At 47.1% G+C, this 25531-nt stretch overlaps 1 protein-coding gene and 1 long non-coding RNA gene across 2 annotated transcripts; one reads left to right on the top strand and one right to left on the bottom strand.

The window, feature by feature from the left end:
* Positions 1-112: 112 nt before the first annotated feature.
* On the bottom strand, positions 113-8659 carry LOC127685873 (fumarylacetoacetate hydrolase domain-containing protein 2A). The gene is made up of 8 exons (XM_052183541.1): positions 8517-8659; positions 6018-6268; positions 4513-4729; positions 2692-2751; positions 2299-2458; positions 633-741; positions 444-531; positions 113-305 (listed from the first exon to the last, which is right to left on the bottom strand). The coding sequence occupies exons 2-8, from the start codon at positions 6260-6262 to the stop codon at positions 243-245; spliced, it is 942 nt and encodes a 313-aa protein (XP_052039501.1). The 5' UTR covers positions 6263-6268; positions 8517-8659; the 3' UTR covers positions 113-242.
* A 920-nt stretch (positions 8660-9579) lies between these two features.
* LOC127685874 (uncharacterized) lies at positions 9580-16508 on the top strand. The gene is made up of 2 exons (XR_007977938.1): positions 9580-11137; positions 11880-16508. It is a non-coding gene; the product is annotated as an uncharacterized LOC127685874 (long non-coding RNA).
* The last annotated feature ends 9023 nt before the right edge of the window (positions 16509-25531 follow it).

Consider the following 25531-nt stretch of genomic DNA (forward strand, 5'->3'; position numbering starts at 1 on the left):
TGTCCAGGATCTGCTTCCTTCTTACTCAGCTCTGTGAAACGGCCCTCCTTCAGGGACTGGGAGGTCGGGGAGAATGTGTGGCTGTGTGACTAAAAGACTGTAGACGCTAAACTGTGACTTTGAGAAAAAATTTATTTCCAAGGCCTAAGAGCAGCCTCAAGTGGGCAGGGCCAGCAGGTAGCCAGGTGGGACCAGAAGTCCTGCCTTTCTGTCAAGTCCAGTGCTAACAGGGACGGATACCATCACACCACCTTGTTGATGATGATACCAAGTCCTTCGATCTCACACTGGACTTCATCGCCCTTCTGTAACACAGCAGGGTGCAAGGCTTTTACCTTTGGCTCCTGAGGGCGCTCTCCCCCATGCCCCTCCCCCTCCTGCTCAAGCTTTACAGGCCTCCTAGCTCTCATCTCTCCTCCATTCCCTCTTCTAAACTAACCTACCTTGAGGAAGACAGGAGGCTTCCTAAACATGCCGACACCTGGAGGCGTCCCAGTCAAGAGGAGGTCCCCTGGGTAAAGAGTGACAAACCTAGGGGAGCAGAGGGTCAAGTGAGACCATGGGCTGAGGTAGGCTTAGTTCCCAGGTGTGCCAGTGAGTGGGGCTAGCCCTGGCAGGTTCCACCCACTTACTGGGAGACCCAGGCTATCAGATCTTCAGTCTTGAACACCATCTGGTTGGTGTTGCTGCTCTGGACTACCTCCCCGTTCACTCGACAGCAGATCTTTAAATTGTGTGGATCTGGAATTCAAAATTAACATTGGGGTTATCCACGCCCAACACCAGCCCTAAAAGAGGAAACTTTGGGGGCATGTCTGCCCAGCCTGGTTAGCACTTTACCCTGGAACTTCCTGTATAGACTGGTCCCCTGAATTCCTGTATCAAGTGAGGAAAGAAGGGATATCCTATAGTCTTTGAACAGGGAGGAAAAACAGTTGAGAGATTTGCCTTGAAAAACAGGCATGCAAGCCAAGCAAGATGGTTCACAGGTAGAGTCACTTACTGCCAAGCCTTGGGGCCTGAGTTTAATTCCCAGGACCCATATGAACCTAGGAAGAGAACCAACTCTTACAAATTGACCTCTGACCTCAATCCATGGGCCATGGTGTATGCATATACAAAAATAGTGTTTTAAAAATTGTACATTTGCCCGGGTGGTGGTGCACACCTTTAATACCAGCACTTGGGAGGCAGAGGTAGGTGGATCTCTGAGTTTGAGCCCAGCCTGGTCTACAGAGTGAGTACCAGGACAGCAGGGGCTACACAAAGAAACCCTGTCTCAAAAAAAAACTTAAAAAATTCAGGAGACTAGAGAGATTACTGGTTGCTCTTCAAGGGGTCCTGAGTTCAATTCCCAAGATGGTGGCTTACAATGGAGCTGATGCCCGCTTCTGGTGTGTCTGAAGAGAGTACTCACATAAATTTTTTTTTAAGGCCGGGCAGTGGTGGCACACACCTGTAATCCCAGCACTCTGGGAGGCAGAGGCAGGCGGATTTCTGAGTTCGAGGCCAGCCTGGTCTACAGAGTGAGTTCCAGGACAGCCAGGGCTATACAAAAACCCTGTCTCGAAAAAACCAAATCCAAAAAAAAAAATTTGTTTTAAAAAAAATACTACATTCATTTAGTTATGAATTACACTATCAATTCTCTACATATTTAACATGCTTCATGATAAAATAAAAATGGAAAAAAATAGGAAGAAACAGGCATTAATCCACAGCAGAGGCTGATAATTGTAGATATAAAATGACTCAACATCTCCAAAGTGACAGGAACACAGAGCAGCAGATAGTGAGGCTACCCAAGCTATCCTGCACACCTGACAGCAGCTGGAATACAGTTTCTGAGGCACTACTCCTGAGGGGCTCACCATGGAGCCATACCACACCCCATGGATGCATGCACAGAGGACGTGTGAGGTCCCATTGGTGCTCTGTCTCCCTTGCAAAAAATGAACAGGTTTCATTGTGGCCACTCACCACTATGCTAAACAGCCAGTCTTCCTCCTTCCAGCTTAAGGACTAGTCCAGGTGGAGGAAGCCCCTTCTCCCAAGTGCAGTGCTGGTGTAGTTCATTTTATGGATGTAGGTTCACAGCAGCTGCAGCTGTGCTCCCTCTTAAGAGGCTCTGGAAGGAAGTTGTACTGAGAGCTAGCTCACAACTGAGGCTGGGAATAGCGGTGACACTGCAGCTCTGTGTATAGCTGTAACCAGAGTCCTTGCTGGAGCACAGTTTTGTCCTTACACTCAAAGGTATTGCGCATCGGAGAACACAAGCCACAAAGACCAGTGACCTACCTGCTATGGTATCCTTGGTAACCAAGGCAGGGCCCAGGGGGCAGAAAGTATCAAAAGTTTTTCCCAGTAACCACTGCTTTCCATTTCTCATTTGCCAGTCTCGAGCACTCACATCATGAGCCACAGTGAAGCCAGCCACGTGAGCCATGACATCTGTGGCCTATTGGGGCAGGAGATTTGGCCAGATAAGGTTACATCACAGGTGACACAACCTCTAGAACAAAGAATTTCAAAGCCATTATCACACATTAGCACCAGGCCTAGCTAAAGGTGGTGTGAAAGCCCAGTGTGCTCCAGTGTACGAGCACCAGTGTGTGGGTGTGGTCAGGACTAGCAGAGGCGGGATCTGGGATTGCTGCTCCTCCCTGGGCTGGGAGCCCCCTTCCACCTCACCTTGATGTGTTTGCCTCTCTTTCCAATGACCACGGCCATCTCCACCTCCCAGTCAACTTCCTGCAAAGTGGGAGAGGACAAGTGAGCTGCAGAGGCTGTAAGGTAGACCTCAGTTCTAGAACCAGGGTGATGTGAATGACATGTGGGTGTGACTGCAGACCAGAGCTCTGGGCAGTGGGAAGCAGCACCACTGGAAGTGACTAGGAGATCAGCACACGGCTGGGGAACTGAGTTTACACTCACGCTTGACACTTGCAATGAAGAGTGATGCCACGTAAAGACCTAGAACATGTAACTACTGTGTGCCTGACACTGTATGGGCTGTAGTGCATTTAAGTAAGACCGAGATCCTGGAATAAATGTATTTAAGGGGTTTAAATAAGCAGCTCACAAGAAGAAATGCCAGGCTCTGCAAGTGAGAAAAATACAACTGGAACTTAAAATGTACTTTCCTGGATGTTTTTCAGGGTAATGAGAACTGGCAGAAGTTCACTTGAACCCAGGTGCTAGCCTGTGCCACCCATGCCACTAAATGAAGCAGGCTCCTCAGGGAAATGACTGACTAGTGCAGGAGAAAGCACAAAAGAGCCTTCAGTGAAGGCAAGAAAGTAAAGATGTGCTCAAAAGGGAATGGAGGGCAGTAGGATGAGTCCACCTGTACTGCATAAGAGGAAAAATGAGAAGGTCAAGGGAGATAGTTCAGGAGGTAAAGATGCTGGCCACAGAAGCCTGAGGACCCAAGTCCAGTTCCTAGCATGCAAATAAAAAGCTGGAAGCTACAGCGCACACCTGCAGTCCCAGCAGAGGAGTCATCAGCTCAGGAACCAGCTCCTGGGGTATGCACACAAACAGGAGACCTGCCTGCCTAACAAGGTAGAAGAATCCTTGGTGTGGGGAAGGGGTGGGGTGGGGAGAACATCACAAATTAGAGACTAAAGACCTCTCAGTTCTTTCAGAACCCAGGTTTGTTTCCTAGCACTCACACCAGGTGCTCACACCTGTTTGTAACAACAGCTCCAGGGTCCTACACCCACTTCCAGCCTCACGGGCAATTATGGCAGAAAGAAATGAACTAGTAAACAGATGGTCACACTTGACAACGCCCAACGTGGGTCATTTCCTGTGCAGGATGCCTCAGAAAACTGCCTCAGCTGAGTGGTCACAAGAAAACAAGGCAGAACTGAGCACAGGGCACTCTGTGAGGAAACAGTTCTTCAAAAAGTGCCAGGAAAGGAAACTGTAGCAACCTCAATGTGTTAGGGAGAAGTCTGAGTGGGATGAGAGATGTTGAAGGGATCTGGACAAGGTGCACATGTGGCAGCGACACAGCCAGGACAGATAACACTGGGAGAATGTGAAGCAAAATGCACATACAAAGTGTGGGCAGCAGGAATACTGGGGGCTTTATCTAGATTAATATACTCTCATTGTAGAAAATTACTTTTGTAATTGGGAAAGATGAGAGTTAATTCCTCCTGTCACCTATACCTGAGGCTGTGTTAGTACAGTATAATCTTCTCTAGTGTAGTATATTACTGAGTGACAGGTTCCCTAAAGACTGTTCTCAACCTTTGGGTCACCGTCACCACCACCACCACCACCACCACCACCACCACCACAGGGGTTACATATCAGATATTCATGCATATCGGGCGTTTTTAATTCATAACAGCAAAATTAAGTAGCAACAAAATAATTTTTTGGTTGCAAGTCACTACAACCATATATTAAAGGGTTGCAAGCACTAGGAAGAAAACCACTGTTCTAAGGAAATGACTCCTTTGCTGGAGTTCAGTGACCTGGGTGGGGAGGAGCACTAACCTTACTCTCTGGTGGGAGAATGATGTCATCATAGGGCCCCACGATAGAGCTGGAGAACTTGCTGAAGATGATGGGATTCTTGGGCACCCGCACATTCTGTTCTTGGCAGTGGTCTGCATAATTCAAGCCCACACATATCACCTTGTCTGGCCCGGTGATGGGGGCCAAGAAGGTCACCTGTGACCGAGGGATGACAGGCAACTGGGTAGCCAGGGCTCTGTAGAGATCAAGCAGGAGAGGGGCTAGCTGGAACAGGTCAGGAATCCCAGAGCAGGCTGGGGAGATTCCTCAGCAGTTAGGACTTTTGCTTTTTGCAAGTTCTAGGTCTTTCAGCTCTCAATGTAAAAGACTCAGTCCCTTTATAGCAAAACACAGTGGTATTCATCAAGTGCTCATTTCGTCCCCACTTGGGTAATTGTTGCACATGTAGAAGCATGTGAAGGGTATGCATGGGAGTGAGAGGAAAGGTGTCCCTCCCTGGAGACAACTCCTGTGTCCTGCATAGCTCATGCCAGCTGCAGTGGACACCCTTCTCATCTCGAGGGTTTGTATATGAATGATAAAGAGTATCTTATGCATTTTAACATATATTTGGTGTTTCACTAAAACACAAAGAACCCCCCCCCACACACACACACTTTGTTTTCTTTAAGACAGGGTTTCTCTATGTAGCCTGAAACTCACTGTAGACCAGGCTGGCCTTGAACTCAAGAGATCCACATGCCTTTGCCTCCTGAGCACTGGGACTAAAGGCATCCTCCTTCTATGGCTGCCCTCCTAAACTGTCAAACACATAGTGGGTTTCTAGTAATAGGAAAGGAAGTGGTTTCTAATTTTTAAGGAAATGAGCATTTAGGATCATAGTGCTCTGGGATACTGCTGTCAAACATTTCTATTTCTGCCACTCTGCTGGGTGAAAACACCTTCTTTAAAGGGCTTTAAACTGTTTGACTCTTTAGACTGAGTATTCCATGACTGGCTTCAGGGTCACTCCCAGTTAATGTAGCACAAATTCACGGAATCTCTTTCCTTTAATGGTCTAAACCACACCACCATCTTCCCAAGAGGGTTCTCATAGGGCCTTGTGCCAGGCTACTCCAGTGGGAGGGACTTAGCCTCTTGATAGGCAGTATAATGAGGTAAGGGCCTGATTACACAATCAAATAAAGTAATCACCCTCCCCAAACCTCAGTTTCCCCTCTCTGTAAATTGAAAGTGTTGTTATATTAGGTATAGTCATATACACCTCTAATTCAGTCCCAGCATTCAAGGGGTTAAGGCAGAAGGCTCTCCAGTTCAAAGCCCTCCTGTGCTACATAGCAAGACCCTGTCTCAAAAATGAAAAGATTTATATTCCTGTTAGCTCTTTACTAAAACAACAAATGAAGAGAGCCAGGGGGATCCCCCTGCTCCTTTGCAGGTTTTCCTTTGAGAACCTTCTGGTTCTCATTCTCAGGGAATGGGAGGCGGGAGGGGGACTCGGGCAAGCCTGCCTACTCACTTACCTTTTTGCTACTGAAAGGGTAGTCTCTCCCTGCTCCAGGAACTGCACCATTGTCTTGGGGAGTGTTGGGTCAAAAGCGTTTAAGTCTACAACTCCCCCACCAATCCCTGACTCCAGGCCCAGGTGAGGCTCTTCCAGGTGAGGTGCCTGGAACTGTACCAGTCTCATGTTTCTGGTGGGTTGACAGGGCTTCTTCTGAACCTGCAGCAGAGCTGAGAACAACCTCCTTCTACCAGAGCCCAGCATCAAAGCCTAGAAGGAAAGAAGAAAGCCGCAGGAGACAGAAGGACTATAGAACCATCAAGAAGATCCCTTCGTTCCTTCGCCCCATCAAGCACTCCCAGCATGCCACTTGGGAAGTGCTTGCACGGGTCATTTCACCCTGTTACACTTCAAAAAATCAGAGTACAGATATCTATGCCAGGCTTTAAGCTAGCCCCTGGGATCCCAGCCTTTCCTCGACCAGTGTTTCCTCAAAGTTCCCACTGCTGCAGAAGAGGGAAACACAGCAGGCCAACTGGGACCTGCAGTCTTGCATGCTGGGTAACAGGTATGAGCTACTGATGTGCACAGGCCTCAGATGTTGAGTGATGTTATGAAAATGGCCAGGCTGCTACCTCTATCTAGCTTTTAGAGGAAAGCCCCCTTAAAGGACTAAAGGAGGGGAAGGCTAAATTGTAGGACTAGGAATCAGCACCACGATAGGCAAATGGCTATTGCTGGAAAGGGCTTCCCAGCTACCTCACGCAACTTTTAAAAAGTACTTACTTGGTCCCGTTGCCCTCTGAAGTAAACACCTTCTTCTGCTCACATGCTCAAACTAAAACCCCCACCAGCTTGCCTTGGCTTAAGAGCGGCCCTCTGTCTCCTCTAGCAGGTACCCGTTTCTGCTGGTGGTGCACAGGGAGTCTCAGGGCACCAAGAGGCCAGATGCTTGGCCTCACACATTGCTCAGCCCTCTCCCTGGGTTCAGTAGCACTGTCTGTCTCTTTAACTACTGAACAGAAGAAAGATGCAAAGAGCTTGACTTCTCACTTCTTGGAAGAATCTAGTGATGATCAACTTTGGGAGTGGCTGGCCATGTCTTCCTTCCTCAGACCCAGACCTCTTGGATATCATCAAAAAAGTTCAGGGCCTGCTTTGAGTTCCAGGCTCCACCCAAAGTTAAGCTTCATTCTTATGCTGCTTTTGTTTTTAATGGTATAGGTGCTGGCCTGGAAGACACATGCTAGCTTGAGATATACCACAGCTCAACTACACTATATCCTCACCCATTCCCTTATTTTATCTTAATCTAGGTCTGGTCTTCATGCCTTGTCAGAGTCCTCTCTCTTTTGAATATCTTGCTTTTAAAACCAGTATGGGGCTAGGAAGACAGCACGGTTGGTAAAGTGCTTCCACTGACAGTATGAAGATGAGCTAAATCCCCAGAACCCATGTAAAATGTTTGTACACAGTGGTCTATGCTTGTAATCCCAGTGCCGGGGAGGTGGAGGCAGGTAGATTCCTGGGGCTTGCTAGCCAGCTAGTCTAGTCTAATTGTTGAATTCCAGGCCAATGAAAAACTCTGTCTCAAAAACTATGGTGGACAGCATATGTGTATACACACACACACACACGTCTTTATACTAAAAATGAGAGACTGCGAGATGTAACTCAGTCCTGGGCTCTTGGTCTTCACCTGGTTATGCCAACCTACCCTGTTCAGGATCACCAGAGTGCCAACTTGCAAGCCTGGCCAGAAAACCGAAGTCTTTCCATCTCCTGCTCTGTGGTTTTACAGAAGTACCACCGTGCCACAGTCTAAAGGTTGTTCAGCATATGTGATCAGTCACACCGTACACTAAAACAACAGTACAGTCCCAGGGAAAGCCAAGTGTTCCACTTGTGATGTCTACTAAAGTTCTCCTGACTGTATCTGGCAGGTGTTGATGGCCCAATTTTACAGATGAACAAACCAAGGCTTGGACAGGGTAAGGGATTTGGTTTGCATAAGGTTCAAGGGTCATGCAGCTAAAAGAAAACTGGTGTTTGAATCCATGTCTAGATGAGATTGAAGTTCTTAAATTCAAAAGCAAGATACTAACCAAGCAAGATAATCTAGTTTCAATCCTTCCTACTCCTTTCAGGCCCTGCTACCAGCCCACGAACACCTGCTCTGATGACTCTAAGCCCCGCTGATTGTGCTTCACTGCTGATGAACCTGTAACGGGCGCTCACAGGTTCTTTCATTCTATCTTTATAACAATCCTCATAGAATGGAAAGCAGCTCCGAGACTTCACGAGGTAAAGTCACCTGGCAAGGTGGCACTGTGTGAATCAAGAATCACTATGATTCACAGCACAAGAGTCCCTTAGCAAACAGCACAGAAACAGGCAGCTGGAGGCGCAGCGCCGTGAGTGCGACCCAGCTGATCTCCACTCTCTGGGAACCGAGGTCGGCCACTCCGCTTCCAATGTCCAGTTCACCAACCTTTGCGCTAGCCTAGCCGCAGTTTACCTGGTCGCTGCAGCCGGACTTGTCCGGCTTCCCGCGCTGTCAGCTGACGCCTGCGTAGCCGCAGGTCAAGAGGGGCAGGCAGAGAAGCCACAAGCCAGTACCCAGTACCGTAGCAAGTTCTTAACTCTTCTCCAAGGGAAATAGGGCACCGCCCCCCGCAGTCGCGATATGGTGACGTCAAGAAGTTGTCGCCAAGAGGAGGATGTCTCCTTCCACCCGGAAGTCTGCTCTCCTGCTGCTAGGTACGTATTTTTAGCTACAGAGCTGCCAGCAGGCGCCTAGTGTGTGCTTTTGGGGAGACCCTCGCTGGCTCCAGGGTAACCCCGACATAACCAGACCCAGAGAGAGCGCATCCGACTTTGAGCTTCTGGACCAGGCACCTATTCACAGTTGTCCAGGAAGCACTCTGGTAGACTGTAACAAATAGTTTTGTGCTCTAACGTTGACCTACCAAGGAGAGGGATGTCTATATCTGTTGTGTTCTTGGAGAAAGCATAAAGGCCAGGAGTGACTTTGCCCATGATGACTCCTGAGCCAGGAAGGGGTCACCCAAACACTTATTTAACTGTCTTGGCAGGTGTGAAGCTATTCTGAAGGCAGGAGACACTTGTTTTCTTCTCTTCAGCTATTGGGCTTGGGCTTTCCCCCCATGAATCTCGTGGGGGGGGGGGAGAAAAAGCTGAAGCTTGTGTGTGCCAGCCAGAGGAGGAGTTTGTCGCCCAGTAAGAGATATCACAGTTTTGGCAACTGGTCAGACTATCTTGTGGGGTAGATTGGAACTGAGGTAATGGTGGATCAATAACCGGCAGGACCACATCTTCACCAAGGCAGCTTAGTTATGCACACCACTTGCTTTCTATTTGAGAACTTGAACCTCATGTCAGGACTCCAAAAATGGACTTTAGGGAGTCACTGAACCTTCCTCCTCCTCCTCCTCCTCCTCCTCCTCCTCCTCCTCCTTCTTCCTCCTCCTCCTTCCTCCTCCTCCTTCCTCCTCCTCCTTCCTCCTCCTCCTCCTCCTCCTCCTCCTCCTCCTCCTCCTCCTCCTCCTCCTCCCCCTCCTTCTTTCTCCTCTTCCTCTTCCTTCTCCTCCTCCCCAGTGTGGCCACATTGGCAAAGTCTTAGCTTTCAGTTTTTTCTTTAATTCACACAGTGAAGACAGATGGTGGCCTGTCTAATTGTTAAGCCTACCAGGGCTTAGGCTCCGACCCTGACAGCTCTGACACCAACTTCATCTACCTGTAGCAGCACCCTGATCTTCATGCACCTTATTTTAGGGGGGAAAGGGTGTGTGTGGGGGGGGAGCCATGGGCAAGTCCAGGCAGCAGGCAATTGGGTGGAAACATCCTACACGACCACACCCTGAGTCCTCTAGCCTAGGAAAATGTAAAGGGGACTCTGAGAAGGAGCCTCCTAAATGAATCAAGATCCAGGCATATCATCAGAGGCTTCAGCTGCCCCAGAAAGCAGCTCAGGATTTTATTATATTTCCTCTTTTTTTTCCTGTGAGGCATTTTTTTTACACCAATGTTTTACATCCTAGAAAAATAACCTAAGGTTTTCCTTCCTGTGTGATTTTGTCTTGCTTCTTCATAGTTCATGATGTCAGCTGAGGTTGACAGTACAATAAAACCAAACCGATGTGACAGGAGAGGTGATTTTGCTACTCTCTAGGTCTTGGAGCTGCACATCAAACCTGGAGCTCATCACTCCAGGTTTGCTTAGCCTGTGTGTGAGGTTGACAACATTCTTCCTAGATCTAATGATCAACAATTCCAAATTCTCAGGTGCAACCAGGCTTAATCTTCGCAGTCAGAAACAAGACAATCACCTCAGAGCATGCCAGTAAGGAACTGACACTTGCTTCTCTCTTTAGTTTTCTTGAGAGTTCAGCCAGGACATTCATGTGTACTGTTAATGGTGGCATGGACGACAGGCAGAAAGAGAGGGGGCAGGCTGGAGAGATGGTGAAGGGAGTTGGGACTTTTCAGAATCCATAGTTGAGGCAGCAAGCAGACTAGAGACCGGGCATGCTGGACAAGCTTGAAGCAAGGTTGTGGTTGAGCCATTGCACAAACAGATGGGCCATAAAAGATAAGGAGCATGCCTGAGAAAACTCCTATGGGTCATACACTATCTGGACTGGAGTCTCCTGTCTCCTGTCCCTTAGATGCAGCTTAAAATGACCTTCCTGCTAACAAAAATAAACCACCCTCCTACATTGCTGATGGCCCGATCTGCACGTATGCAAAAAACCAAAAAAACAAAAAAACAAAAAACAAAACAAAAAAAAACCCCACCCTGCGCGTCAGAATCCCCTGCCAATGTTTGAATCAGCAAATCATGTGTAACCGCACCAACCCCCCCTGATAACCCCCCTGACTTTTCCTATATAAACCCCTAACTTTTGAGCCTCAGGGTCGACTCCACTGTCTCCTGTGTTGGCCCAGAACTCTGATAATGAACTACCTCATGCGTTTGCATCAAGTCGGTCTCTCGCATGTCCTTGGGTGTATGCTATCCGGAGAATGGAGTGGGGGTCTCCCCAAAAGGAGGTCCTACATTTGGTGGCCCGTACAGGAAAATTGGTGGCACCCAGGAACCTCGAAGACCCCTTGGAGGTATGTCTGTGTGTGTGTGTGCCGGCAATGTTTTTGTTTTAAATGTCCTGAATGTTTGAGTGCGGCACAGCTGTGTATGTGTCTTGGTTTCTGTTTGTTAACAGGAGTAGATGTGGAATCCTACTCCGTGGTTTGCAGCTGCCACTGCGGGGTGTAAGGACCCAGTGGCTGTGGAGGGAGACGTCCTAGAGTCCTGTAGGCTGCAACCCTGGAGGACGCTCCAAGGGTGAGAGACAGTCAGGGGGCCTGACTGTGGTTTTCTGGAATGAAGGTGACGGAGTGCTCCGTCTACTGAGAAGGGAGTGAAGTAGAATCCCACCCTTCAGCTGACTGGTTACTTGTCAGTTTTGTGCGTCTTTGTCTAAAGCCTTTCTGAAAGTTTTTGGTTTTGCTTGCAAGCTTCTGGAGCTCAGAGAGCCTGCTGGTGCCACGTGTTCAGCTGCTAGAGTTGAGACTGCGGGGGGGGGGGGGCGGGGGGGGGGCTGGAGGAAGTTGGACCTTGGAGAGAGCTAAATAAGGCTTTCCTCCCTGCAGTTTGTGCAGGAGCACCTGGTGTCTGAAACTGGGCCCTTCTGGGGCAAATTATGTGATTTTCCTTGCTCTGTGTTCTTGAATCTAGAAGCCTGATGGTGGCAAGGTCAGGCTGGTTGTCTATGTGGTGTTGTTTTGTATTATGTTTTCTGTTCTTGGAGTTAGACGGATGATAATATTTTGACTTTGACTGAAAAACAACTTTCTCAAGCCCACCAAAATCAGGTCATGTGACTCAGAACAACTCAGAACAAAAGGACAGACAAAATATTTGGACTCTGACACTCCCTGGAAAATAAGCCTTAACAAGAAGCTCAATGTGGCTGGTGCGAGTATTATGGTACATTAAATTGGTACAGATGGTTTATTTCTTTTATTTTAACTTGTTTAAATTGTTATGATCAATATGATGTTAAACTTTGTGGTTATATTGTTCCTCTGGGAGAGAGGTCAAAATAAGGGAGACCTCCAGAAGACTAGATTCTAAAATATTAAATGAAAAAACTGTCTTTGTGATACTAAAATCTTGTTTTGAGATTTACATTACAGAAAATAGCACTTCTCTTCATATCAACATCCATGTTCAGACTGAAGAAACGGTCTTTCTAAAAAAATATAAAAATGGTCAGATTTAAAACGGGGAGAAAATAAAATTAATTTCATTTGATACAAATCTTTATAATTGTTATTAAGTTCAAAGCATAAGTTTTTATTTGATACAGGTTTTATTGGTATAAATACTAAATTTGAAAGTACAGGATTTACACCCAGCTCTTTGTTATTATCACCGAGCTGAGGTGTTTAAGCCTGTGAGTTTAGGGCCAAATAGAAGTTTAAGGCTCTGAGTTTATTGTTAGGGTGTTTTCTAGGTTTTAATCAGAAATAGCTGAAGATAGTTTAACAGACAACAGTCCATATTACTTTACATAGATAGCTGGTTTTCAAAAATGTCAAAAATCCATGGAATATAATGTTTAAGTCTTAAAAGCTATGTTAAGCTTTCTATATATTTTTAGTTAATATTGGTCACTCTTAGATTTCTGATGGTATTGAAGACTGTTAGTCTCACAGACAGCCCAAGCTGTTTAATCCTGAGAAAGCTGATATAGATTTAAATAAATGATTTTCAGGTAACATAAAATTTAAAGCCAGGACACGAGTCAATTCTTACAATGTTAATTTTTAAGTGTTAATTCTGACAGTCTTTTAAGATAATACAGATAAAAAGGTTCAGTTTAATTGACAGGGATGATAAACTAAGTGTTATGTCTATCTCATAGTTTATAATTTACAAAATGGTAATAATTATGCTCAATTGATATTTAGAGAGGACCACAGAGTGGAGCAGGAGAGGACCTGAGACCACCTATCCTGATACCATGGTAGCTCTCTCACTAAGGGAATATTTCCCAAGAGACTAATTAATCTCTTTGAGACTGTTTTATTTGTAATACAGGAAGCCAAGAAGATTACCCCCTCAGACAAAAGGTAAGAGGCAGACCAACACCAGACTCCATTGGCAGGTCTCGAGGGCCTGGCAGCCCACAAATTTGACCAAGGTATGTAAGGTTAAGCAGGGACCAGATGAGTCACCTGCAGCTTTTCTAGAGCAGCTCATAGAGGCATTCTGTCCGTATACATGCTATGAATCTGGGGCAAGGACTATAAAGCTATTATATTATGACAATGGCTTTTATAGACGGGGCTAATAGAGATATCAGGAAAAAGCTTCAGAGGCTAGAGGGATTTGGTGCAGGTTTCTGAGAAGGACTCTGAATGTGGAGAGGGCGTAGTGAAGGGATAGAACCTTTAGAAGATGGTCTTTGAAGATAGAGTCTAGTAAAAGTGGGGACACGTGACGAGCAGTTTGGAGGCAAATAGAAGAGCTAGTTTGCTCCTTCAGCTATGTTTCCTTGCCTTAGAAATAAAAAGTCTATAGAAAGATTTAGTACAGTTTGCTGAGACAGGGAGACAGAGAAAGAGAAGGCATGGAGGAAAAAAAGAAAGAAAGAAAATGACAGAGAAAAAAGCTACAGAGGATCCTGACTATAATAGTGAGAAAAAGCAGAAAAGGGAGACAGAAAAGGACCAGTGTGCATACTATAAGGAAAGAGGCCACTGAGCCAGAGTGTGCCCTAAGAGATAGAAGCTGGGAGTAGGAATTCCCAGGTCTTGAGAAAAGTGCACCCAAATGGTAAACCCAGGTGTTAACCCTGGGTGAAGACAGTGACTAGGGGAGATGGGTTTTCTGACCACCTTCCCCAACCCAGGAAAACTGTGGGAATGAAAGAGAAACCCACTCAGTTCTTGGTGGACACACAGGCTCAACACTAGGTCTTTCAAGCCAATGGCGCTGTTTCCAAGAAAAGATCTTGGGTCCAAGAAGCCACTGGCACCAAAATGTATTCATGGACTACCCAAAGAACAGTGGACCTAGGGATGGGATGGGTAGCCCATTCATTTAGGGTCACCCCAGACTGTTCCTACTCTCTGTTGGAGTGAGACATACTCTCCAAAATGGGGAGGGGGCAGATATGCTTCCTGCCCAAGGGGCTGCAACTAACTGGCCCAAAAAGAGAGACTGACCCCTGCTGAAAGTCGCTACAGACAGGAGCAGTTTTCTCCACGATGGACAGAGATAAGCAGGTGCTGCTATGGTGGATGGCACAAATGTCATCTGGGTGCCAGAATCTTTACCCCCTGGCATGTCAATGCAGAAAGTGGAGCTCGTTGCTCTCACCAAGACCTTGGAACTTGGAACCAGCAAGAAAATCAACAGCCATATGGATAATAGGTATGCCTTTGCCACAGCCCACGTTCACAGGGATATATGCCAAGAGGACTGCTCACATCAGAGGAAACCAACAGGAAATTGTGGACTTCTTAGATGTCCTAATGAAGCCAGCCACTGTGAATATTCACTGGCCAGGACATCCAAAGGGAAAAGACTAAATGGACAATAACCAGGCAGAGCAAATGGCTCCAGGAATGGATGTACAGGAGCCTATACTGGTTATGGGTCTGTAAGAGACAGCCACTGGGAAATGGAACAAAATTAAGAAAGAGCCTCACTTAAAAAAGACTGAAATTGCTAATTACCCTACCAACTATTGCCAAGAGAAGGTGCACACAAGAAGGGAGAACTATACTCCCCAGAAAGTAAGCCAAAGACTCACTAGGCCAAATGCACAGATGGACTAATTTAGGGGATTAAAAACATTGTCCTGGCAGTTAAGGGACCAAATGTATATATTTATGACTCAGGTTTTAGGCTAGAGAGATAAAAGAAAAATGTAAGATTTGCCAGCAAGTAAATGCTTATACAGTAAAGAGTAAACAGGACAAAAGGCCTAAAAGAGAACAGCTGCCAAGGTTAGAAGAAGTTTTCCCGAGTTTCAGAGTGCCCAAGGTAATTGGATCAGATAATGGTTCTGTTTTTGTTTCTAAGGTAAGTCAGACATTGACAGAGATATTGGGGACTAATTGGAAACATTATTGGACGTACTGTCCCCAGGGCTCAAGGCAGGTAGAGAGAATAAACAAAACCCTATGAGAGAACTTAATTAAATTGACCTTGGAGCCTGGCTCAGGCTGGGTGGTGCTTCTCCCCTTGTTTCTGAACAGCCCCTACCATTTTAACCTGACCCTCCTAGAGATACTCTTTGATACCCAACTCCTTTGGTGTCCACTGGGCCCTCCCAGGAGATGTCCCACACTATGTAATTTGCCTTAAATGCTCCAGGCATGCCAGAGACTCTTCACTGCTTCCAGATAGGTGACTGGATCTGTATAAGAAGGTTTCAGGAACAATTGCTGAAACCCTGATGAAAAAACCCTCACCAAATTGACCACAAAGACTGGTGTTAATGATTAGATAGCTCTCCTACCCTTTGTGCTCGTCAAGCTTTTGTTCTCTAGGCTGAAGGTGCTCAAGTGGATGAGGCAGTGAGCATAGAAGCAGCTCTGGGAGGACTACTCAGGAGGAGACTTGGAAGTCCCACACCGTTTCCAAGTTGGAGATTCGGTCTACATTAGACGCCACTGTGCAAAATACCTTGAGACTTGGTGAAAAGGCCCTTATCTTGTACTCTTGACCACCCTGCTTTCTGCTTTGATGAGACCCTTTGTAATTTTACTCCCTTGGCTTACAATTGGAACCTGTGTAATTAACCAGTTAATAGTTTTTTATTAGAGAATATATAAGTGCTGTGTAGATTCTTATGCTATGCCAACAAAATCAGAGATTAGGGCAGGACAATCCAGAATATATAGAGTCAGAGATTTAATTCTATAGTTCTAAGATTAGAACTCCTAACAAAAAAAGAAGAGGGGAAATGAAGGGAGTTGGGACTTTTCAGAATCCATAGTTGAGGCAGCAAGCAGACCAGAGCCCGGGCACGCTGGACAAGCTTGAAGCAAGGTTGTGGTTGAGCCATTCCACAAACAGACCAGCCATAAAAGATAAGGGGCATGCCTGGGAAAACTCCTATGGGTCATACACTATCTGGACTGGAGTCTCCTGTCTCCTGTCCCTTAGATGCAGCTTAAAATGACCTTCCTGCTAACAAAAATAAACCACCCTCCTACATTGCTGACAGCCCGATCTGCAAAAAAACAAACAAACAAACAAACAAAAACCCACCCTGCGTGCCAGAATCCCCTGCCAATGTTTGAATCAGCAAATCATGTGTAACCGTGTCAAACCCCCCTGACAACCCCCCTGACTTTTCCTATATAAAGCCCTAACTTTTGAGCCTCAGGGTCAACTCCACTGTCTCCTGTGTGAGATACGTGTAGGCCCAGAGCTCTGATAATAAACTACCTCATGCGTTTGCATCAAGTCGGTCTCTCGCATGTCCTTGGGTGTATGCTATCCCGAGAATGGAGTGGGGGTCTCCCCAAAAGGAGGTCCTACAATGGCTCAGTGGTCAAGAGCACCTGCTGCTGTTTCAGTAGAGCTGGTTTGAGTTTCAGGACCTACATGACGCCTCACAACTAGCTGTAACTCCAGTTCTGAGATATCCAACTCTCTGGCCTGGACAGGTACTGAGGATGGATGTAGTAAACAGACATGCATGCAGATGAAACACACATACACATAAAAAAATAAAAATGTGTAAAGAGGGACTAGGAGGGGCTGGCTCATTGAATTCCCCAGCTACTTTTCTTGCTGAAAAACAGCTGACATAAAACTTAAAGAAGAAGGGGGACATTTCGGATCACAATTTGAAGGTATAGATCACCATTCAGGGAAGGAGTGGTGACAGAAACCTGAGAAAGCTGACTATATCATGGCATCACCCAAAGTTAGTTATCACCTTGATTAACTGGCTTGATCTGGATAATTCCTGACACACATGCCCAGAAGTTTATATTTTCAGCAACTCTAGAGCCTGCCAAGCAGACTGTCAGTATCTATACCACCCAGGCTTTATCTAAATGCACACAGAGCCTTTGGAAGGAACTCAGCCGAGGTTCCATGGCCAGGCTTGCATTTGGGAAATCTGAATCAAGGAAGATTGTCTGGGGAGGAGGAGTAGAGTGCATAAGAGCCATGGGGCTGTGCTTCGTGGTAGAGATGGCGAGTGGTCAGGAGTGGTCAGGAGGAAGGACTGGCTGTCCTCCACCACAAGAGGAAGACCGAGCCGCTCTGATTCTTTAGCCATCCATGCAAATGCAGCTTCTGCAGGGGTGTTGGGTTTGGGAGAGGATGGCGAGCCTGGTTTTGGATAAGCTGCAGGTCACACACCTTAAGGACACCCAAAGACACGTCAGGATCCTGGTCGGAGACAGGAATCCAGAGTGAGGCTTCAGCCTAGATTAAAGAAGCTAAGCTTAATTATAAGGGAACCCATGGAGGTGGCTGAGATTGTGGTGTGAACTGTATCTCATACCAACCTTCCTCTAAGTCTTGACCAGAAAAATTCTGAAAATCCAAGCAGTGGAGTAGAAGGAAATATTTACAAATCAGACAAATGGCTTGTCTCCCGCCTCCACAGAGAATTCTCAAAAGTTGGTAAGTGAAAATAATCACATTGAATGGATCATTGGGCAAGAAATTTATATAGATAACTTCACCGAAGGGGACACTCAGAGCCTTAGGATGGAAAAGATACTAAAGCACACAGATCATCATGAAAATGCAAAGTACAGTCACAGTGTGACACACTGTATACCTACTAAAATGACCAAAAAGCCCTTTCAAGTGTCCACAGGATTTGGAAGTATAGGAACTTGTATGTACTGCTGCCAGAATTAGGAACTCATACAAAAACTTTGTTTTTGTTTGTTTGTTTAAGGCAAGTTTTCTCCTGTCCTGACTATCCTCAAACTCACAGAGACCCAGTTACCTGAAACTTCCAGTGCTGTGGTTAAAGGCGTGCACACACCACCGCCACATCATCTTGCCATTTCTTTCCTGTGTATCGACAATATTGAATCTTACCTTTGCTCTGTGCTCCTAGAAATAGGGTCAGTAACTCCAGGGTTGGAGAAATAGCTCAGCAATGAAGAACTCTTGCTGATCTTGCAAGTTCAGCTTCCCACACTCACATCAGATGAGGTTTACAGCTGCCTGTAACTCTAGCTCCAGGATATCTAACGCCTTCTACTGGCTTCGACACGCACCAGCACACACATGCACATAAACACATTAAAAAAAAAAAACAACTCCATTTTCTGTATTCCATAAAATAGCTTTCTAGAAAGAGCCATTTTACTTGAATAAGACTCCCATGCTCTTATTTGCCCAAAACAAGGGCATACACACACACACACACACACACACACACACACACACACACACACACACATATACACCTTCCAAGTCCCCATGGCTGCCTCATGGATATGATCTGCCTTGCTTGTTCCTACTGTCAGTCAGAGCAAAATGCCTGGCAAGTGGCCATCGCCCCCGCCTTCCCCAAGCTCCCATGACCCTCCCTCCACTTGGTCCAAACCATCACACAGTTCTCAGCAAGGGAGGCCTGATACTTCTCCACCTACTCCTAGCCCGGGGCGCCATTTATAATTCTTTATGTTAAGCCAATAGTATGTGTCTTTCAAGCCTGTGAACCACTCATGAAATTAATCAATTACAAGGAGAGGATCAGGGAACCAGAGTAAGCTTAAGTAGAGTGAGCTTGGGCTCACAATTAGCATGGGACGTTAGGAGAGACTTCTCAGGAACTGAGACCCCATCCTCTGTGGTCCAGTGCTATCTTCAGATGGTATTGAATTGAATTGAATTGAATGGAATGAAATTGAATGAAGATATCCCAGACAATGCTCCCTTCTGCAAAAATTGCTTGCTTGTTTGGTGTGTGGGAAAATCCTCCATGGACCAGAAGAGATCTGTGTTGTGAACACACAGCAGGAGGAGCAGAGCGAGAGTTGCTTTTCTCATGACAGCGTCAGTACCCAGAATAGTGTGCTGCCAAAAATGTTCCCTGAGGTCATAACGGCTTTTATATAGAACGGATTTGGGACAGAGAGAAGAAGCGAAGGCCATCGTACCCAAATAGAACAGACACTTCAACAACACGGCCCCTGCCTTCCTCTGCACTGGGATAGTAGGTGAGCACGACCACACCCGGCTCATGTGCTGGTGAACACACGCTTGTGCACGCTAGGCAAACACTCTACCAACCGGGCTTCATCCCAAACCCAGAGAGAGTCTCCCTTTCTCGTAATCCATGAGTGAGGCGGTGTCCTGGAGTGGGACCTGGGCGATGGACCCTGCAGTGAAGACGTCTCCTGCTCAGCCAGCACCTTGCTGCTTCCCCACAGCCACAGGAACAGAGAATGGTCAGAGAAAGAAGCTTGAGACCAGCGCCCTTCCCTCTGAGCCACTTTTGCTCTACCAGGGAAAAACTTCTACTCTGGGCTGGGAAAGTTTGTCAACAAAGCCAGCAACCCCAGGCCTTCACAGTGTGGCCGGCTGTCGGGAGCTGAATGATAGCCTGCTCTTTGGGGGCCTTATTTTTAGTTTCTGTATGTTTTACTGTGGTGATTTTTTTTTTTCAAAACTAGGAAAAAGTGATGTCTCGTGAGTGTACTGTGCACTGGAGAGAGAGGACAGGGAGGAAGGAGGAGGGCAGGGAGAAGGGAGAGGACAGGGAGAAGGGCTGGAGGAGGGCTGGGCTGACTTGGCTTCCAGGAGAGGGTGCTGAGGCAGATAGGCTAACTTTACAGACAGCCCTTCAGACTTGACTCTGCAGGCCTCAGAGCTAGCCCTATGACCCAACCAGGGACACCTCAGCCCCAACCAGGGACACCTCAGCCTCAGCCTGGGTCTCTCCTCGGGCTCCTGGATCCACTGCAGAGTGCTGGCCCCACCCCCAGCTGCCTCTGGGGTATGCCTCTGACACCCTGGCAGTCCTTGACCCCCTCCTACTTGTAAGGCATTCCACAGACAGAATAGTTGGCTTGACCGCCCCCCCCCCTTCAGTTGGGCCACAGGAATCTGGAAAGCACATTGACCTTGACATTAGCAGTTAAAAATTTTCCAGCTAAGAGCGCTGGACATCCAGTTCTAACAGGCTGTGTCAGAGGGTGGGTATTGGGAATACTTATAGGAACTTTTAGAAGTGAAAAGCCCAGACATTGAGAGTACTTCCGATAGAGTTTGAACTTTACCTCAAAGGGTTAGGTATCCCCTTTCCTTCCACTCCTGCCCCCTGGGATAGAACCTGTTCCCTCATTGGATCTGCTCTCGCTCGTGGAATGGTGAAAAGGTGAAATGGTGAAAAGGTGAAATGGTGAAATGGCACCAGTCTGCTACCGGGAGAGCTTCCTTTTTTTATTTTTTATTTATTTATTTTTTATTTTTTATTTTTTGGTTGTTTTGGATTTAGTTTTTTCGAGACAGGCTTTCTCCTGGCTGTCCTGGAACTCACTGTAGACCAGGCTGGCCTTGAACTCAGAAATCCGCCTGCCTCTGCCTCCCAGAGTCCGGGGAGCTTCCTTTCCCAGCATTCCAAGGGCTACCTGGGCCTTGCAGCTGTAATCAAGTGCCCATCCCTCAGCCAATCCCAACCGTCTAGGAGGGTGCACTGAAGAGCTTAGGCCTGACCTTAGACTCCCCTGGAGGTGAGGGTGGGGCTTAAACCCCCTATTTTAGTGGAGAGAGGAAAACAGTGGGTGTGGAAGCCCAAGACTGGTGCTGTCAGGAGGCTTACCCTTGTCCCCACTAGAGAGGGACAAGAGAGACATTCCTAGAGGACTGTAAAGAAGTGGCATGTATAGAGGCTGACTCTTTACACTGCGGTTCTGTGGAGCGAATCAGTGCTACAGGTTCAGGGGCTAACTACCTTATCTCTGACTAGCTTTGTACCTCAGAATGGATGTGGATTCTGCATTGATAGTTCTATGGTGTTCATAGTTGCTCAAAGGAGTTGAACAGAGGAGGCCCTGAGCAGAGAGTCACATGAGGCTGGGGCAGGCGAGAACTACGCTTGGCTCCAGGAAGAGGATGCAATGAAGGTGTCTAGCCACTGCCTGGGAGCCAAGTCTGAAGATGGGCACCCTCAGCAGGTCTGGCAGCAGGGGAAGAAGGGCGTGGGGTGTGCGCTCCACCTGTGGTACCTCCACCTGCAAGAAGAGGGCATCAGGCAGGGGCTCAGCACTTGGCCTTCGTTAGATTTTGGGATGGTAGGCCAGTGTGGGGTGGCTGCAGGAAGGAGCTTCCTCCACATCTTGGTGCCCCTCAAACACAGGCTGCTTCTGGCCAGACTGGCTCTGGATCCAGACCAGACCCCTCTCTAGGTGTTGGCAGTCCGTTTTCCTCTGTCTGTGAACCACAGGCTCTCCCTTTGCAGGTGACTAGACTCAGCACATTCCTTTCATAGCCAGCTGCTTTGGACAGATCCAGGGAGCTGAAGGATATACCCTACCAAGCCCTTTCTCCTCTTTGGAGATAGCTGGTCTTTGATGGTTCCCTTGGAGAAAGTTCCAGGACCTCCTTTGACTGGTCCCAGAATCCAGGGGTTCAAGGACTTGTCTACAACAGAGAAGGGTGAAATCACATTGGAAGCATGGAGTCCCATCCAGGAGATGGGACTGAGATCAAGGAGGTGTCTCAGAGCTGCACCTGCCTGGAGTGTGACTGTAGGAGAAAGGATTCCCCACTGCTCTAGACGTAGCCCTTGTGTCTCCCTTGATTTAGCTTCAGAAACTGCAACTTGGCAGTATCTGTGCCACAAATACTTCCTGTGCTGAGGGAGGCTCCACTGTCTCTCTGACTTTGAGCTATTTACTCATTTTATTTATTTTTAAATATGTGAGTGTGGTACCCGCATGCCTGTGGAGGCCAGTGGTTGGCATCTCTATTATTCTTCCTCTTGTGTGTGTGTGTGTGTGTGTGTGCTTTCCAGGCAAGTTTGTAAATTGCATTCATTCCATGCAGGCTCATATGTTTGATTACACAGAAAGGATAATATTGTTTCCCAGCCTTTACACACAGGCACCATCAAATGAGTCGGTGTTCAGGTCACAGAGCAACTGCAGCGGTGAAGTGAGAACTCGGGGCTTTCAGCCTTCATGGTTCCCATGTTGCGTCTGAGCCACACAGCGTGCCGCCCCTGTAACTGTAATTAAACAAATCTGTACTCAAATAGACTCTGACTGAAGCAAGTGATGATAGAGTTTTAGAAACGTAAGTTTGGAGCCTCACAGACATTTACAAGTTTTACATAATCCTCCTCCTCCTCCTCCTCCTCCTCCTCCTCCTCCTCCTCCTCCTCTTCCTTCAGTGAGAGAGCAGGATCCCAGTGCTCTCGTCCCAGAGAAGCTTCGCTGGAGAGGAAGGCAGTCAGAACTTGGTGCAGTTAATTATCCTAGGATTTAGTTGACCCATCAGGAATACACACTTCCGATTACTTCTGGCTTCCAGATCTGTGTATGAGGAATAGTTATGTTTTAAAACCACGACACAGTCTCCATTATAGGGCATTCGTCCTCAGTGGAAGACAAAGACAATTCAGACAGTCTTAACTGTCATTTAAGATGTGTCCATTGTTTGAAGCTATTGTTATATAATTAAAGGTCCCATGCATGGACTGCTAAGGTTTCTGGGACGTTGCAGTCTACCTGAATGATGGCTGAAGACCTAAGATAAGGCGGCTGTGAACGTATCTTTTATTCTCCTCCCCTAACTGTTGTCTCTGAGTCTTACTGCCTCCGTCTGAGATAACCCAAGCCTCGTCCTTGACACGTCTAACCTCCATACAATCTAATCTAGGCCTAGAATGGTTTCAGCCTCTGAGACGTACTGCTGAATACGCTTATTCTTTCTTGTTCTCTCTGAGCTCTGGTTCAACTCAGCTGTTGTGGCTCAAACTCTTCTCCAAGTTGACTGATCCGATCTGGCTTCTCTCTTAGCCTCTCCTGAATTGCTCTGCTTGGCCTAAAACGAACTTCAGCGGTACGTTCTAACCTTCTGACTTCTCATTCTCTGGCTCAGTCTGTCTTTACCTGTGTCTGGATTGTTCTTTCTTCAACCTGGCTCTGTAAAACGCACTTGATAAAACTGCCTCCTTCCTTTTCCTCTCTCTATTTCCATGAGAGTTGACATGTCCTATTCTGTCAAATCTTTCTCTGATTCGTCACTGTATCTGTCACTCAATTAGACATCACTTTTAAACATGAGTGCTTCCTTCTACAAACTAACTTTACCTTCATTGTTTAGGATTAAAGGTGTGTACTAAGGGCATGTCTGTATTCCAGCCAGAAAGATTAAAGGTGTGGCTAAGGACTGAGCCACACCATAACTAGAAACAGGTTTTTTTTTTTTTCAGTATAATCTTGGGATTTTTTTTTCACACAATCTTGGGATTCACAGTGTGATCACATACCCAGCAACCGGCAGCTGTCATGGTTATGGAGAGAATTTTAAAATAAATATTTATGAGTTAGTTTTGAATTTCTAGAATTTTGTTGGAAATTACAATTTGTAGGGAACTTGATTAAATGACACATTGACCACATGAGTTTCTATAGAATGACAGTTCCTGAGGATAAGTTTGGGGGTCTACTTTATTTTTTTGAGACAGGATCTCTCACTAGACCTGATCGCGCTGATTGGCTGTTCTGGCTGGCCAGTGAGCTCTCAATATCCTCCTGCTCTGGAGTCCATGTGCACCGCCATGACAATCAGCTTTTTACGTGGATGCTGGGATCCGAACCCACGCCCACACAGCCAGCTCTTTTCCTGCAGAGCCATCTCTCTGGTGCTTGCTCTTGTTTAGACACGACTGTTTGGGAAAGGCAGGTCTTACATCATCCCTGACAAGCTTGGTCTCCCAGCCCGTGGCCTGGGTGCGTTCCTCAGAGTGGACTTCCTTCCCTGCCCTCTGGTGTCTCTCAGAGCCTTGAGTTTCCTGGCAGTAGAGACTGCAGCACATTTACCCAGGCTCCTGCATGCTATGACCTGGTGCACAGATGGGGTCTGATAAGTTAGCTCAGTGACTCCCTCAATTTAGGTTCAGGAAGTGCAACTTGACAGGCAGGGTGGGAAGAGCTGGGTAGGAAGGATGTGGACGCCCAGGCAGGATAGACAGGCGGTGATGAGACAGTGGGAGAGCAGACAGCCCTGCAATAGGCCTGCAACCGGTGGCCTCTGAGGGTGGCCATGAGGCCTGTGTGAGTTTGAAGGACAAAGGCTGGTGTTGATGGTCCTGAAGTTCCAGGTCACTGAACAAAGGTCAGACTCAAGAGTCCTGAGGTTGCGTAAAGAACTCTGCCTCCAAGGGGGAGGGTGCAGAGGTTTTGGAGTTCAGTCCTGGGAGAAACGGCCTCTCATCTCATTGACACGCCTTCCTAAGGTCCCCGTAGACTACTTACTGTCTTCTTCCTGCCTCCTGGAGCTTAGAGGGGCGCAGCTGCCAGATATGAGGGGCGTTCTCAAGATGCATCCCCCAAAGATTAGAAAAGTCCAAGTGGTTGTGTGTGTGAGAAGTTCTCTGTATCCCGACTAATAAAGCAGGAGGACATATCTATGGGTCCCCTATTTCCAATACCCGGTTTGGTTTACTGTGGATGCATTTATGGAATTACTTCTTCATACACTCTATGCATGATGCTTTTTATTTTTTTTTAAACCCCGGCGACGATGAGGCAGAAATAGGAAAATGTCTTTGGGACTTTGAAGGAAATGACAGATACTTTCCTTTCCATGTGTCCCCTGAGACCTTGAGTCAGAGATCATGAAACAAGGAATGGTGCTGTCTCCCCCTGGTGGTCAATAGGGGGAGTGCACCCAGATTGTAGCCTCTGGGGAATGTCCCCAGTGGTCAGTTTGCTCTGAATCTCTTTCTGTTTTGGTCAGATGGTGAGGTGGGTGGTACAAGGGGTGGAGCATATGGATATTAGATCACTAGCTATGGTCCGACTGATGTAGACTGCCCCACATTTGCTTTGGGAGTGACCAAGGAACCTGGAGGCAACCACAGATGTCCTTTATCTGATGGCTTATCAGTGTGAGTTGTGCTTTCTATACACGAAATGGTCAGTGCACAGGAAGGACAAAAATATCTGTTAAGATGCCACTCAGGGGAGCCTGAGCTCCACAGTGAAACCCTATCTCAAAGCAGGTGAGCCCCAATTATCAAAAATTATCAAGGATTTTCCACTTAAGGAAATTGAGGTCCAGTGACATTATACTCAACATGAGTCAGAACGTTCCAGAGTGGAAGCACGGGACCTTTGCCCTATGTCAAGTGCTTTTAGGGGCACGGGGCTGTGTTAAGGGATCCCTGGGATGGCGTGGAGTGCTGCCCAGCGCTGGTTGGATCAGCCTTGGCACCTGTCCTAAGGAGCAGCCAGCCCATAGGCAGAGGACAGCCACCATGAGCACGAAGGACAGTT

The sequence above is a fragment of the Apodemus sylvaticus genome, chromosome 5, assembly GCF_947179515.1.
Source record: "Apodemus sylvaticus chromosome 5, mApoSyl1.1, whole genome shotgun sequence".
Lineage (NCBI taxonomy): Eukaryota > Metazoa > Chordata > Mammalia > Rodentia > Muridae > Apodemus > Apodemus sylvaticus.

Excerpts from the sequence above, each read along its gene's own strand:
- LOC127685873 (XM_052183541.1), bottom strand. The coding sequence starts at position 6,262 with ATGCTGGGCTCTGGTAGAAGGAGGTTGTTCTCAGCTCTGCTGCAGGTT. Across the intron at positions 2,459-2,691 it reads AGAGAGGCAAACACATCAAG|GCCACAGATGTCATGGCTCA; the intron begins GTGAGGTGGAAG and ends CTGCCCCAATAG. Across the intron at positions 306-443 it reads AGCCTCCTGTCTTCCTCAAG|AAGGGCGATGAAGTCCAGTG; the intron begins GTAGGTTAGTTT and ends GCTGTGTTACAG.